The 17,304-nt window shown below is 41.0% G+C and overlaps 1 protein-coding gene across 3 annotated transcripts in view; it reads left to right on the top strand.

The window, feature by feature from the left end:
* Nucleotides 1-17,304, top strand: part of LOC128685786 (guanine nucleotide exchange factor for Rab-3A) — a 226,125-nt gene that overhangs the window by 43,434 nt on the left and 165,387 nt on the right. For all 3 annotated transcript variants that reach the window (XM_070087858.1, XM_053772441.2, XM_053772438.2), the window contains exon 2: nucleotides 10,469-11,259. In XM_070087858.1, the coding sequence (XP_069943959.1) occupies nucleotides 10,495-11,259 (765 nt within the window). In that variant the 5' untranslated portion in view covers nucleotides 10,469-10,494. The remainder of the gene's footprint in view (nucleotides 1-10,468; nucleotides 11,260-17,304) is intronic.

Genomic DNA, 17,304 nt, shown 5'->3' with positions numbered 1-17,304 from the left:
CATGAATTTCATTAAGGCAAGAATACTTTTAATACGTAAAAAAGGGGGAGGACCAAAACAAATTTCGTATATATATATATATGCACTAATATTCTCACCTTGGTTTTTATTACTCTGTGCGAGGGGGCTTGATGTGTCTCTTAAATGTACTGAGTTGCTGTGACCTTCATTTGTTGTATACATCATTAATAATGGCATTGGCTGGAACTGTCACCTCAGGCGATAGAAGGGAAGGGGTGTGTGTTATACTCGATAATTAATAGTGACATTTCAGGGTATATTAGCTTACCCCTAACTGGTTTTCCGTAGTTGAACACACAGGTAAAGGAAAGTTTTCGTGCCTTCTAGTGAGTGGTAAAAATGGTCTTGTCGATACCAGGAGAAAGTTATGTCTTGGCTCGTGTTATTGGTGTAAAACGTGTGTTGCTTCCCCAAGTCCTCGTAGTGACGAGTGTTTATCTTCACTTTCCAAGTAGAGGTTCTTGAAACTAGGTTAATATTCCTTGCGTGTATTGACTATGATACTTTGTCTCTGCTCTCATTGACAACAAGAATTTATTGTATTAGTCTTATTAAAAGATGTGTCTTCCCTACTAACTGGCAACTCTACACCATGCCTGGGAAACTCCGGAAGTTAAGGGGTTGAGGGGAGGGGATGTGGGAAGGGGCGACGAGGCCCTGATATTTAACATTCCAATGTGAGCAGTCGTGCGTGCTGAGGCCAGACTGGTGCCACGTGGTGCCTGGCGAGGGTTACTAGGTGAGGGAGATCACATTAGGGCCTATGTTTCACATATTGATTTGAAATGATGGTTAATGGAGTCATTGGAGGTTCTATCTGTCCGGTTTTCTCAAAGATAATCGTAGTTCATCAGTTTCTGCTACAAGGGAATAAGAGTCATTTGTTACTTTTGACTTGAAACTAACGTGTTCATCTAATTTTTTGGAAGGAGGTGGGGCAGAGGAAATGTGTAATCTAGCGTTTTGTCTTAGTCTAAAAAAATATGTGTTGGAAAACAGGTATTAGAAGCCGAATAGTATAAGCTTGCTGTCCTATGATATTAATATCACTTGATGACAAATATATTTTATTGTGGAATTACTGTAATTCATTAGACGCTAACCTTGCACAAGTTAGCAGTTATTATGTTTGTGTATTAGGTGACAATGTTTGATTTGATATCCACTTAAGTCATTTTCTTTCTTTGCTTATAAGCTCTTTAGATATATTTATAACCTGTTTGTATGGCTGCACGTTTCTATGGCTATACATATTTCTATGTCCACACGCGTATGTATATCTGCGCACGTTTGTATGTTGACACAAGTTTATACATGTCTCCGATCATGTACGTGGTTACGATAACGTGCGTGGCTACGATATTAAGTATGTGGCTACGATAACTGTACGTGGCTACACTGTCACGTACGGGGTAGCTCATTGTTTTTCAAGTTTTAACCTCGTGCCTGAGGGAGAAGGTAATCTCTGGTTATTATCTCTGCTCATTTGACCTTTCTCTTCCTCTGGTGACCTTTGAACCCGACCCACTAGTGGGCCTGGGAACCTGTGCTTGTGTGGCTAAGGGGAAACTACGGTGGTGTGTCTAAGGGAAGCGCTGCTGGTGTTTCTGAGGAGGATCCATATTAATGGTTTAAGGGGTTTCTACTGTTTTTTTCTTTTCTAAAGGGGAGTCATGGTGCTATTTCTAAAGGGAAAGTCACAGTGGTGTTTCTAAGAGGGAGAATATGGTATGATTAAGGATTAAGCTACATAGAAGCCTGAATGTCAAGACAAAAGATGGTTACTACTAGTGTATGTCGAGGATTTGAACTCTACTCATTGCAGGCATTCGGGTTGGATGCAAGGACGTTACGGCGGTAGGTATGGGTATGAAGACAATATCCAGAAGCAGCAATGTGGCATCGTCTGTCGCATCTTGTCTCTATAAGTTATTTAGGTTGCCTTTACTTAGGCCTATAGCAGTCGTATATCTCTTCGGTAAGAGTAACTCTTTGCGTGCACTCTTTGGAATGTCAAACTAAGAGGATGGTACAATAGCAATATATTCCTTAAATTTACATTGCTAGATAAGCTGGTTGGTTAAGTATAAGACGCCTTCGTTGCCGGTGGTTAGTGATATTTCTAGGTCACAGATAAGCTTACATATACTGACGGTCGATCAAGACTGAGCAGATTTATATTTTCTTTGTGTATATAAAGTTTATTACATATTTTGTATTTTCGGGATTAAAGCATACTTGTTAGTAGATACTGAGGCCTTAATAACTCTAGAGTAGTTGATAGATCTTTAAGTCTAGAGCCGCTTATTTGTAGAGTGAAAGCTACTGTTTTTTTTCCGTCCAGTGACGCCGTTATTGTGTTATTTTGTTGCGAGGTGACGGTATTCCTATTCCACCTCAGTGGTACCAGAGAATCAATGAAACGTACACAACTTTGAATGCAGGTAATGATGGCACAGCAGGAGTGGCGGCAGGAAATTCTAGCCGAGGTGTAGCTGTGGCAAGAGTGGCACTACCTGGAGGGTATTCCGGGGATCAACGCCCCCACGGCCCGGTCCACGACCAGGCCTCCCGGTGAATCAGGACCTGATCAACGAGGCTGTTACTGCTGGCCGCACGCAGTCCAACGTACGACCCACAGCCCGGCTGATCCGGCACTGACTTTAGGTATCTGTCCAGCTCCCTCTTGAAGACAACCAGGGGTTTATTGGTAATGCCTCTTATGACTGATGGAAGGCTGTTGAACAGTCTTGGGTCCCGGACACTTATTGCGTTTTCTCTTAGTGTACAAGTGGTGCCCCTACTTTTCACGGGGGGTATGTTGCGTCGCCTGCCAAGTCTTTTGCTTTCGTAGGGAGTGATTTCTGTGTGCAGATTAGGGACCAGTCCCTCCAGAATCTTCCAGGTGTAGATTATTATATATCTCGCCTGCGCTGCAGTGAGTACAAGTCAAGTGCTGCCAGGCGTTCCTAGGAGGAGAGGTAAATTGATGGAACAAAACACAGTTGGTTGATGGAACAAAAGACGGATGACAGGGCTGGCTATTGTGAACAACAAGAGAGTTATGGTGATTCAGGCAAGAGATGTTGCTCGATGGTGACGAGCTCTGAAACTGTTCCTTTAATAATTTGTCAAATTTTAGGCCTAACAAACCTACACATAGAAATCACTCCCCTTGAAAGCAAATGGTACCAGAGAATCGATGAAACGTACACGACTTTGAATGCAGGTAATGATGCCACAGCAGGAGTGGCGGCAGGAAATTCTAGCGGAGGAATGGCTGTGGCAAGAGTGGCACCGTAGGAGGAGGTAAATTGAACGAAGATCATCGGAGGTCTGTGAGAATTAGCTGATGATGGCACACCTCAGAGGACGTATGTGGAGTATACGAAGTCGCCAGAACCGGTAGTGGGTAAACAGACCTGCAAAAGTAGGCAGAACCAATGCATCTGTTAGCAGGGTCAGTTGTGATGAACGCCGTCTGGTTGATGGAAGAAAAGACGGATGGCAGGGCTGGCTGTTGTGAACAACAAGAGAGTTATGGTGATTCAGGCAAGAGATGTTGCTCGATGGTGACGAGCTCTGAAATTGTTCCTTTAATAATTTGTCAAACTTAAAGTCTAACAAACCTGAACATAGAAATCACTCCCCTTGAAAGCAAGAGATACTAAATGGTTATAACTATGACCATAATTTTTAAAGGGGTGGACCGGTAAGCCAGCGGAAGGCCTTTGTCAAATGACCAAAAGCTCCAGCGGCGGGTCATCGTCAGACTAAGGCCCGCGTCAGGAAACACTTGTCCTGTTCCCAGACAAACCTTACTTAACCTAACCTTGAAAGCAAGAGGCATGGAAAGGGGTACAAAATACTACAGTAAAAAGCAGGAGTGCCATGAGTATACTAAGAGATAACTCGATAATCGTAAAATAACCAAGAATATTTAACACATTGTCTTCAAGAGGAAACTTGAGTTAATCAGCCATGCTTGATCCCTGGAGACCAGGCCGCAGGAACTTTGACGCTGCCCCCACCCCCTACCCCCAACCATTCTTTCTTCCGAAATCTCAAGATGACCCCTTATCTACTCAAGAGAGCATTAAGGCCACAGTTCAGTAAACTATTATCAAGAATACTTAAATCTGTCGGTTGGGCTTTAAAAAAAACTGTATATACATTATATATATATATATATATATATATATATATATATATATATATATATATATATATATATATATATATATATATAATCACACTGGCCGATTCCCACGAAGGCAGGGTGGCCCAAAAAAGAAAAACTTTCACCATCATTCACCCCATCACTGTCTTGCCAGAAGGGTGCTTTACACTACAGTTTTTAAACTGCAACATTAACACCCCTCCTTCAGAGTGCAGGCACTGTACTTCCCATCTCCAGGACTCAAGTCCGGCCTGCCGGTTTCCCTGAACCCCTTCATAAATGTTACTTTGCTCACACTCCAACAGCACGTCAAGTGTGTATATATATATATATATATATATATATATATATATATATATATATATATATATATATATATATATATATAAACACTGATTTCTGGTAGCCTTTGAAGATTTGCAAGATTTAATATTAGTCACTGCGCTAGACCTGGTGAGATATTCTCAAGAATTCTCCCAACATCTCACGAAGACTTAACAGAAGCTTGTGTGTCATGAACGTGACACTTATCAATAAAAGTCTGCTTTTCGTGTTTCTCCTTTACTCAGTCAACAATAATTTAAGGCCTAGTGATGTCTCGCTGACTTTTAATTCGGTGTAAATTTTAAGTATCATGTGATTTTTATGTGACATATGTTTTACCTGTGACCGGTTTCGAGGGTTCGTTCCCTCAGCGCACCCTGAGCCTCAGGCTGGGTTTCCTTGTTGACCGCGTGGTCAACCAGGCTGTTTGTGCTAGCGGCCCGCAGGCTCGCACAACCAGCGCAATCCGGTTGATTATATACGTGTTTGTATAACTCATAAGGAATATTACTTATATTCTTAGATGTTTATATTACCATAATGAATAGGGGTCATTGCGTAAATATGGTATAGCCAAGAGTGTTATATAAACTATATGAATATCTGTGTATTTATAATGCACATTTGTAAATATATTTTTGTATACTTGTATCTAAATTATGTACAAATGTTATACACAAGGGCACAGCAGTATTCAGCATTCTTTACACAACTGAATATTTCACGCCTCATTTTTCGACAGCGTGGTGCCCTTAATCTTGTATACTCAGTTATCATGTGTATTTGGTTATCAGTTTACGAAATGTGTTTAATATCTACCGTGTGATGAGTTAGTTATCTCTACGTTATCTATATTAGCTATTAAGGCAGATCCCATGACTAAACGCTGTAAACACTAGATAATAGTCATGGGGAAATTTTGAGTGGTTTTGGTGAGGTACCGATTAGGGTTATGTAATATTTTTGGAACGGTTTGGGAATATTTACAAGTGCTGGGTAATACTGAATAATAAGTAGTAGTAGCGAGGCTGTAACGATACTCTGTTAATTCGCAATTTAAAGAAGAAACTTTAGATGACGTTTCCATTTGTCCTGGACTATTAGCAAGACATTATTCAGGAGGAACCGAAACGTTGTCAAAAACTTTCTCCCCGTTTTGTGGATTAATAATAAATTGGGAAATATTTCATACCAAATGGTGAAAGTAGCTCAATTTGGATTTTTTTTAATTAACTTCGATTCTCATAAATTACTCTTGGATTTTTTTTTTTATCAATTAAAAGCATATTTACAACAGAATCATTGCAGCACTTTCACTCCGTGATTGTAAATTACGGTAACTAATACGGTAACTAATTAGTTCAGTTATATGATAAATACTGGAAACGGGACACCACGAGCATAGTTATGCTTATGTAACATAAAGGTATTAATACTCAACAGTCACTGAAGGTCACCTTGATAACGTGGTGTTCCTGTTACTACTACTCCATACTGTGGTACATGGACACTACTATCATATTTCCAGTCCCGTGTTGGTATTGTGTTGCAAAATGTATTTCTTCACACATGCTAATTAAATTCACAATCACATAAAAATGATCAAAATACACAGGGAAAGACTAATAATGGGATAATTATTTCAAGCCTTTTTTTGTGTTGGACTTTGTCAATTCAACATTAAGTCTTGCTTATAATTTAGAAACTATTTGTGATTTTGGGGCGAAAACCCCGGCGTATAACTGGTTAGATCCATACCATTCTAGAAAAGAAAAGATTTAAATACATGTAGATATGGCCACAAGTACGATGTTAATCACCGCTTTCTCCAGAAGGAATGCGCACTTAAACTGAGCTACAGGAGAACGTTGTTCAAGGTATACCATTAAGATAGGTACCAATGAATACTTTGTTCTTTGAGGTACAACTTTAAGATGCCCATAACAATCCTTTTCTCATAACTTTGTGTTATGGTTTCAATATGTATGTTGTGATTGGGTTCCTTGATATATCAGGCATTGAATTACCCTTTGGTTGGTTTATATTTATGGGGCTGGTTTATATTTGGGGAGGTTGGTTTACATTTGCAGTTGAAGGAAGTTGTCCTTGAGCAAGTTTGTAATTTTTTTTGACATTCACTGATAATGTGTGTGGCTTTCTCAGGACATTTCCAGCATTGTGTCCGCTAACATGGATGCTCAACAGGCTTTGTGGAGTGTTGTTGAGTTTTAAAGCAGAATTAAGAGTTTTAAAGGAGGAGGTTCTAATTCTTAGGGAGGAGAATGAGAAATTAAACTCGTTTGAATGAGCAGGATGATAAGTGTAATGAGTGCAGAATGGTTGGTAGTAACAAAGGGGATGTTGGCTGAGGGTGGGTTGGGTGTTGGCTTGGTGTGGGTGGGGTGTCGGCCGAGAATGCGTAGGGTATTGGCTTAGGGGGGGGGTTGACTGGGAGGGATGTTTGTTGGCTGGGGAGTAAGTAGTCTATTTTTACTATAGGTGGCCTGCCGTTTGTTGATATTGAGGCTGTTGTTGCGTCTTAATTAAGCAAATCCTCGTCGTATAATGATATTCCTTCTTAGAACATATACAACAATTGCCATTATTATTATTTTTACCCATTGCATCGGGGATGCTTCATTCGCAACTGGTGTACTGGAGGTGGATGTCCGTGAAACAAAACAGGTTTGTACTAGCCTGTGTACCGTTGAGGGCAAGTCATCGCTTAGACACAATCAAGTTCAGGTTGACTTTACTTCACCTAAGAGTTCATGTGAATTTTATTTGCATTTATTTATGATGATTTTACGATGACATGGAATGCTTTGCCATCACAGCAGGTGATGAAAGACCATATTTGAGTTCTAATTTTGGATTTTTGTAATTAACTCACGACTCTTAAATTACTGTAATGAAAATGTCATCTTACATTTTAACGATAGAAAAAAAAATAAGCAGTCCTGCCAGAGTTCAAATTATGTATTAGGCTTTCATTTCACTCGTGTAAGAGTAGTATCTGTTTGCTCTGAACAGTTACGTAGGTGGGCAGAAATACACTAGTAATGCGTCCACTAACGCACGCCCTGTTTGGAGGACAGGTAGGCTGTAAACACTGGAGACAGTTCAGAGCTGAATGACATAAACGGGTTTAACTCTAAACAGAAATGTAATGGCAGGTGCTCTCCTGTGTTGCAATCCCGTTGGTTGCAGCACTGGCTGCTTCAACTGACATTCCTCCTGTCATTTAAACCACTGTGGTGTGAGGTTTCCATAGGTTAATGTTGATTTTCTTAGGGTGTGCTTATTCTTTTGTTAACAAACAAATATATAAATCATAGCTAGGGTTTAAAAACGGAATAAGTGCAAGATATGGCGCTAACAGTATTTTTGTTTTTATGTAATTAGCGTTAAATATTATATATTTTTCCACATTGACCAAATGCACACATTAACAGAACAAGAAGGTAAATGTAGCAAATTTATCTGACACATGGTGTATACAGTTATTTTTAAACATTAAAATACTGTTAATGTACCCTTATGACCCTCATGCAGTCAATAGGTTTTAAACCTAACAGACTAATTTAAATTTTTGCGTGTTGACCTAGTCCTTCAGCGAAGCGTCTGCAATTTCCTCGTAAGGTTTTTCTAGTAACCAGATTGGAATTTACCAAGTCATCGTGAGGGTGTCAGTTATTAATACGGTACTGGATTACCACTGCAAAGTCGTCACTGATACTTGATGAGCGTGGTTACGCTTCTCCAATATTAATTACATTGTTTTCACCACTGTTTTAATCATTTCTAATGTTTCACTATTAGAAGTATGTTTTCACGGCATCTTTTATATAAATAAATAACTATAAGCTTAGATAAAACTCGGAGTTTCACTTTGCACTCGCTATACAAAACACTGCATGATAAGACATTTTCATCAATAGATAACTGTACTATTATTATTACTACTATCAGAACTAAGCGCTAAACCCACAAGGGTCATAGATAACTGGAGCTCTGTTTAATGTGAAATTTTCTTTAATATATTCTTTTATTTTTTTAAGTTATTTGTTTTTTTGGTGCTTCCGTCTTCCTGGTGGTATTTGTTTGTCACGGAAATTGAGGGAATTTATCTTGAGGCTGGCGTACTGGTCCACTCTGTGAAGAAATTAAGCATCACATTCCAATCAGGGATCAGAAAGTTACTTGTCTTTATATTAGTGTTAGGAGAGAAATTATTGTACTAAACCCATATATATGGGCTATTAAGAGCAGGCGTGATGGAGGCTTAATCCTCCATTTGGCTTCTGATCAGTCAGGTTGGTGTGTGTCTCGAATTGCCACTGTCTCTGCGTCCTCCACTCTACACCTAATAACCCACACGGATTTAGTGCTAAAACTTAATCCTAACACAAATGTAAACCAACGAGTACATAAATGCACAAATGAAAATTGTGGTATTAATAATCACATATACACCGAGTAATGTGTAGAAATAGGACACTATATGTGAACCATTGAATTTTTTCCAAGGGGTGGAACCCTAGCTAATACACAGCGGTTCCCTCATCACTGAGCAGGTCTGCTGTGATCCGCGTCAACAGTCATGTTCCCCACTTGTGGGAGTTATCTGAGAATGAGGTTATGGGGAGCACCAGAATATAGTTTTATAAGTAAACTGGCGTAAAAAAGGCAATCTGCGATGTTCATTTCTTTAAAGCTAAAAAGATATTTAGCTACATTTATATAAACAACCATATACAGATATATTTAAAAAAAATCATCACACAAAAACGAAGAAACACTGCAGTAGGCCTATTGGCTTGTGCTGTGCATGTCCAGCTCTCACCCACTCATATATCCGTCCAACCTATATTTAAAACTAACCAAAGAGACCCCTTCCCCATGACGCTACCTTAGCTCTTTTGATGATACTTCCCAATATCTTTTCTAAATCTAAATTTTTCAACTTGAATCAGTTGCTGCAAGCCCTGGCCCTTTATTCCTATTTCCATTTGTACAAATTCAGTGCCTTTAATTTATTGTAGTAAGATAGGTTTCTGAAACGTGAGATCAACTTCGTCATCCTCCTTCCTATAATAATAGTTCTTCAGCAAGCCACCTTGCAAGGCTCTGGTACCTGTGAGGACTTTTCGTCCAAGGAATTTGATCTGGCCTCCTGTTATTGGATTAAGCCTGCTGCTGGCTATTCACCCAATACTGTATGATCCCTGCGGGTTTAGTGCGCCTCCATAAATGTAATAGTAATAATCTGCAGAGTCTAATCTTGAAGCGTATTTCTTCTGCTGTCTTGAAATTAAGTGGTGCATGAGGCGAGTTAAGCAGTGTGTGTAGCAAGGTTATGACCTGGAGAGAGCGATTATAGTCAGTATTTTGGTTTGCTTCTCGTAATGTTTTATTGTTACTTGAAATAAGCTGTATAGTCCTTGTGGCTTAACGCTTCTTTTTGATTATAATAATAATAATACTTGAAATAAGCTTGGGCATTGTTATGCAATGTGAAGTTGCAGCGTATTGTATTAGAAGTTTATTACTTAAAAATTTATGGGGAATCGCTAAACTCGGTCATAGAGCACTTGGGGAATGGGGGCAATCAAGTTTGATCCAGGGAAGGGGAGGGTATTTATAATTCTTTGGAAAAAAATACCTTGTGCGTTGTACCAGAAAAAATATTTTGTACAGATATTAATGTCATATTTGTATGTGTACTTCATGATATTTAAGGGATGTACAAACCCACATGGATATGTGGGTTTTAAACCACATGGGCATGAATTTTTAAACCCACGTGTGACGTGTATTATGGAAGAAAGGCAGTTTTGATATTTGAAGAGCGTTTTGACCTAGTAGGTCACTCAGCGCTCTTGGTAATGTATTATGGAGTTAATATAGACGTAGAGCACTAACGGCAGTGTGTTGTTTCAGATGGTTGTGGTGGCGGAGTGATAGTAATGAGTGTGGCGGTGTCCGCGTCCACGGGGCTGGGGGCGTCGCGGCCGTCCCAGGAGGACCACACCGAAGTCTCTGAAGTGGACGGCTGGCGGCAGGACGTAAGGGCCAAGGTGACGGCACTAAAGTGCCACGTCATGGCCTCCAGGGGGCTCACCTCCGATGGGCACATAGTAGCGCCATACTCACCGAGGCTTCTCCTAGATGCGCCTAGTGCTCGTCTACTACTCGACGCGGCTAATCTGGACCTGGAGGCTTACGCTGAGGCACTTCAAAAGGGTGCGGGTTATCTGGCGAAGGCCGATCAGTCGCAGAATGGCTCCGGCGAGGAAGGGTCGACGGATGCCTTGTCTCTCAGCGAAGTGCAGTTTCGCCTGCAGGAAACTGGGGTCAGTAATGGCCATAACACCCCCAAAATCTCGGTCACTCCAGCCTCATCCCCCACTAAGTCTATATCGAGCAGCTCTAATAGGTCACACTCATCCTCCACCTCCTCAGCCTCTTCGTCCACATCCAACTCTTCCTCGTCCTCCTCCTCCTCTTCCACACATTCTCCAGCTAAAGTGGTTGAAATGAACGGACACTCTTTAAACGGGTCGTGTGAGGTGGTCAATGGATCACAGCCTTCGAGACTTGAAGACGTCGAAGAGCAGCTGGAGAAGGTAAAGGACGAGCTAAAACACAAAGAGGACGAAGTGGAGCGGTTATCTAAGATTAGGGACGAGGTTGAAAACGAACTGCAGGAACTGACAGCTAATCTATTTCAGGTGAGTAATACCCATAATACTTCTTGTAGTTTGGCGAATTTGGCTCTGACATATATCTTATATGGTTCATGTTTACCATCTGTTTTTTATTGTGTTGTTTACACCAGATTTGTGCTGCTATGGAATATTTGCCACCTACATTTTCAGTCGCATTGATTCGCGTTGATTTTAAGAGAACCTGACGGAATTTAGGTATCTAAGCAGCTCACCATCCGCCCATTGTGTTGGTAGAAAACGCCATGTGATCGTATATGTTATTGTGTCAGTAAGGGTTCCTATTTAATGGCCTTTCCCAGTCGAGGCATTTCAAACCTTACCAACATTGACGTCATAGGCTACTGTTTCTTCTGTAGATAAGCAGAAATTCAAATGACCTGGAGCTTCCTAGCTCTCAGCAGTCGGACTAGAGACCTAGGGTTGAGATGCATTGCTATAGACTTGCCTCCTTCCTTAAGAAACAGAGACCATTGTGGAAGCCTTGTAACTTTCTCATCTAGAACCCAATGTTTGGCCAGGATATCACCTGGAAACCCCCAGACAAATTGGCGGACTAGCCTGTCTATCATAATTCTCGAGAGGAGGATAACCCATAACATTGCCAGTGCCCCTAGGTCTACCACATATACCTTCACTCATCATGATACTTGCAGCTCTACAATCATACTTAGGCCATTCGTCTACACTTCAGATCATTGGATACCCAAAAATCGAGGCAAAATCTTTTTAAGAATTTGTAAGAACTCTATTGCTTTTTGTTTCTACACCTTGAATTCAGTCTTGTCCCGATGCCAAATCCGTCACAGAGGATCCTCGGAAGTTGTGAGCTTATCATTGCCAAGACATCTTCCTCCAGCGCCCTAATAATTGACATGTAGTCAAGTTATCCCCCAAAGAAACGACCGTCGACACGACCAGCGTCTGCAGTGTGTTCCATTGCTGCCAGCTATCAGAACAAATCTACCTGTCAGGCTGCGGTGGTGACTTCATGTCATTTCCTTTCTGCCACCCGTTACCTCCACTTAAGTCATCTTTACCACTGCTTCCATCTAAGTATCACCGACTAGGAACTGGCAGATTTTAAGCAGCTGAGTCAGTGGGCCTACAATAGATGAAAATTTTGTGGGGTAGGGAAGCTCTGAGCATTTGTTATTTTGGTCACTCGTCATCCCTCTAGGAGTGACTACGTGACCAAGAAATTTTATTTCTGATTTCAGAAACTGACATACTGATATATTTATTTTAGGATTAGCTTGAACTAATATACTCATTGCCACTTCTAATATTTCAAGATGCAACTGCACGTCTTTTGACATGACGATCAGATCATTCAAATATGCCATCTCCTGTGATACTTCTGGACATGTTTGTCATGAGCCTAGAAAAAAATATAGGTGAAACTCATTATCCAAACACCTTGTAGGGGTCAAGGAAGCTGTTAATTAACTCGTGGTTTTCATCGTGAAGCAGGACTTGCCAAACCCCTTAAAGCAAATCTGATGCTGAGCAGACTTTACCCAATATAATTCTGTGAAAGTTATTGAGAATTGTGAATGCAAATCGATCCAAGTTTTTTTTATACCATTGATATGCCCACTGTGTATGGTACCTGTAGTGTGTCTCCTCACAGACTGTATCCAGTGTCTCCTGCCAAGCTACACCCAGTATCCGGTTTTCTTTCTTCCATATTCTCATTCATTTGCACTTAGCCAGAAATGAAGTCTATTGGTCACTTGTTTCATGTAACTCCAATCTCTTCGAAGCCTTGCTGAACTTCTCAGTTATTCTCATTATTTCCACATCGTTAGCATGTTATATAAACAGAACTAAATTTTCTATAACAGGCCATTTAAGTATATCAAGGAACAGCTTGGGTTCAGGTACTGAATTTGTGGGTTCTTCACTCGGCATTCTGGTTCATTTTTCTATTTCCTTACTAACATTTTCTTTTTAGGTATCCTGCGTCCTTCTAGGAAATGTGTAGTTACCTGATTGAGTGAATGCGGATTTTGAACCTCAGCTTCGAGTCTCAGCTTTGAACCTCAGCTTTGGGCTCTCTTGGTTTCCTGTTGATTCTTTACTTAACTAGTTGTCTTAGTTGTGCTTGCAGGGATCGAGTCCTTTGTGTGAGAGGGGGGGGAGGTGTCTGCGTCTGGGGGAGGGAAAGTGAGAATGGGAGGGAGAGGGAGCATGGGAGGGAGAGGGAGCATGGGAGGGAGAGTGAGCATGGGAGGGAGAGGGAGCATGGGAGAGAGAGAGAGCATGGGAGGGAGAGGGAGCATGGGAGGGAGAGAGAGCATGGAAGGGAGAGGGAGAATGGGAGAGAGAGTGAGGAAGGGGAGGGGGGCGACGGGTAAAAGAAGTGGGTCAGGGAGAAGGACAGAGCGCCCTTTATTCCAGCTTGGTGTAGGTTTAGCTAAGTATAGTGTGACTTCAAGGTCTCATGGTGAAGACTTGTGATTTGTGGGATTTCCTTCTTATTTGTGGGAGTTTCTTTTGGTTTTTAAGAGTGCCTTTCTTGATTTGTGGAGTTCTCCCTCTTATTTGTGGGAGTTCTCTTTGATTTATGTTGGGAAATAATGGACTTTTAAAATATTTGCAAGGCGAAGAAAGAGCCGTGATATTTCATTAATAATTTATTTTCCTTAGTGTTGATACTAATTATCAGTGATTTAGATAGCCAGATAAGTAATGTAACTAAATAATTATCTGCGCTGTGCATTTTTTGTTTGATGGTGTTTAGAGTATTAAGTTAATAATAACTAACGTGTTCTCGGAACATTTTCTTCCCACCCATCATTCCTCTTCCCCCCAAAAAGTGGTGATTTATAGTTATGGCAATTTTTTATATGCCTATTTATATCCCCCTCCCCCCAAAAAAAGTCTTGGAAAATCATCCTGCGCCTTATACGCGCGAGGTCAGGTTACGCTTTAGCAGTTGTTTACTAAGGTTACGTTACAACTGCTTGGAAACCTCGTCTTCTTATATACTCGTGCGCCTTATGTGCCGGAAAATACGGTAACTTTATTTGTAGTCACTTCCGGAGGTCATCTCCCCCGCTGTCCGGTTCTAGACTAGGCTCTCTGGTTGCTGGCTTGATTGATCAGGCTTTGAGTGCCCGACGCCTGGAGCCAAACGTATACACCACAGGCCGGCTTATCAGGAAGTGATTTAAGGAACCTGTTGAGTTCCCTATTGAAGATAGCCAGGAGTTTGTTGGTAATCCCCCATATGTATGGAGGGAGAGTGTTGAAAAGTCCTGGTCCTTTTACGCTTATTAAAATTTATGTAATATATAATCTGCCTAAGCCGTTGAAGGATTTGTATAACTATATTTCACTATTTTTCTAGGGTTGTCTAGAGGTGCCTGGCGAATGGCCGGGCTCCGAGAGTAGAAAGGCTCGCGGAACTCATCAAAGTTATAGTATATATAGTATTGAGTGAAGTACTTTCCTTTCTGTTAGGACAGGTAAGATTCGTCACAAAATAGGAGAAATGTATCCAGACTCGGGTCTTAGTATTCATATGATTATCCACCACTGGAACTTTTAGCCATATGAGAGGCCTTCCGCTGGCTTACCTCTCCACCTCTTCAAAAATTAAAGATGACATCATTTGATGTTACTATACTATCAAGTAATAAAATAGATTAATGATATAGGTAGTTTCTGTTTAAATATGTCTTATTGATGTTGTTATTAATTGGACATTTGGTGCAGTTAATTACTCGAGAACTTGTAAATAAAACTTGTTTAATATAACGATTTATTACCATTTTACTTAAAAAAAATTGCATTCCTTGCTTCATTTGCACTCTCAGTCTTGGCAGTTGTAAATAGCGGAATTTGTATATTGTCATCATTAGATACACCACATTGTGCAGATACCTCTCACCAAACACTTCAGTTCTGTACCTCCAACGCTCTTCAGGATGGTGGTTGCTGTATAGCCCTTGTGGTTTAGCGCTTCTTTTTTATTATAATATATAATTCAGGATGGTGGGGCTGACTCTCATGCCAGTGAAGGGCTCTTGTTCTAAAAGAGTTGGAACTGGCCCTTAGGTGTTTAGCGTTTTCCCTGGAACATATTTCAAGCAGGACTGGGTTTCTAACACATTTTGCATAGCAGTGTCAGACATTAGCATATCAGTTTTTCCAGGATGTCAGCCAGCCACAAGTCAACTGGCACCCAGGTACCTGTTATTACTGCGTCCAGGTGTCAGGAAATAGGGTAGCGGCGCTACCAGGTTTACCAGTCAAGTAGTAGCCCATAACTTACACTATGATAGGCATCTGTCGGAGTCCTGTAATGTAGATTATGATTTGCAGTGGCAACATTCAGACTCCTGATTTCAGCACCTGTTAGCCAGCGGTTGCTGCTGCGATGGACCGTCATAGGGCTATAGGCTACCCTATTTTCTCATGTTCCTAAGCTTAACGCCGTTTTGCCACAGCCCTGCCGGAGTGTCGGTCATCGTATGACAGAAAAATAAAGCCCTATCAGGCGATTTGCCCAGACGAAAAATCCAACGTAAATGGCAGCAGGAAGGGGAAGGCCAGGTCGAGGCGTCTATGAACTATCACGTTGTCATAACATGGAGATCACGTCGACGCAGCAACCTGCAATATAAACATATTGACGTATACCTGCCAGACGTATGGTATATACCTTGTTGATGGGTTACCAACAGCTGTTGTATAAGACAAACACTAAGATATGTTAAAAAAAACTCCTCAGTCCTACAAACTTGACCACTTCAAGGTCCCAAGATCGAAACTGTTTTAAATAAATATATCCTAGTGTTTTCTTACTTATCTTTTTTTTTTTTGCCAGACCCGTTTGGTTACACTTTAAAGTTTGTTTGCCCTTCAGGAAAGGTACCTTGTTGTTGGTTAAGGACTTTTGTTTGCCCTTCAGGAAAGGTACCTTGTTGTTGGTTAAGGACTTTTGTTTGCCCTTCAGGAAAGGTACCTTGTTGTTGGTTAAGGACTTTTGTTTGCCCTTCAGGAAAGGTACCTTGTTGTTGGTTAAGGACTTATGTTTGCCCTTCAGGAAAGGTACCTTGTTGTTGGTTAAGGACTTTTGTTTGCCCTTCAGGAAAGGTACCTTGTTGTTGGTTAAGGACTTTTGTTTGCCCTTCAGGAAAGGTACCTTGTTGTTGGTTAAGGACTTTTGTTTGCCCTTCAGGAAAGGTACCTTGTTGATTAAGGACTTTTGTTTGCCCTTCAGGAAAGGTACCTTGTTGTTGGTTAAGGACTTTTGTTTGCCCTTCAGGAAAGGTACCTTGTTGTTGGTTAAGTACTTTTGTTTGTCCTTCAGGAAAGGTACCTTGTTGTTGGTTAAGGACTTTTGTTTGCCCTTCAGGAAAGGTACCTTGTTGTTGGTTAAGGACTTTTGTTTGCCCTTCAGGAAAGGTACCTTGTTGTTGGTTAAGGACTTTTGTTTGCCCTTCAGGAAAGGTACCTTGTTGTTGGTTAAGGACTTTTGTTTGCCCTTCAGGAAAGGTACCTTGTTGTTGGTTAAGGACTTTTGTTTGCCCTTCAGGAAAGGTACCTTGTTGGTTAAGGACTTTTGTTTGCCCTTCAGGAAAGGTACCTTGTTGTTGGTTAAGGACTTTTGTTTGCCCTTCAGGAAAGGTACCTTGTTGTTGGTTAAGGACTTTTGTTTGCATTTCAGGAAAGGTACCTTGTTGTTGGTTAAGTACTTTTGTTTGTCCTTCAGGAAAGGTACCTTGTTGTTGGTTAAGGACTTTTGTTTGCCCTTCAGGAAAGGTACCTTGTTGGTTAAGGACTTTTGTTTGCCCTTCAGGAAAGGTACCTTGTTGTTGGTTAAGGACTTTTGTTTGCCCTTCAGGAAAGGTACCTTGTTGTTGGTTAAGGACTTTTGTTTGCCCTTCAGGAAAGGTACCTTGTTGTTGGTTAAGGACTTTTGTTTGCCCTTCAGGAAAGGTACCTTGTTGTTGGTTAAGGACTTTTGTTTGCCCTTCAGGAAAGGTACCTTGTTGTTGGTTAAGGACTTTTGTTTGCCCTTCAGGAAAGGTACCTTGT

Source organism: Cherax quadricarinatus, chromosome 23 (assembly GCF_038502225.1).
Source record: "Cherax quadricarinatus isolate ZL_2023a chromosome 23, ASM3850222v1, whole genome shotgun sequence".
Taxonomy (NCBI): Eukaryota; Metazoa; Arthropoda; class Malacostraca; order Decapoda; family Parastacidae; genus Cherax; species Cherax quadricarinatus.
Note: the sequence above shows the minus strand (reverse complement) of the source record. Positions and strands in the feature narration are given on the sequence as shown.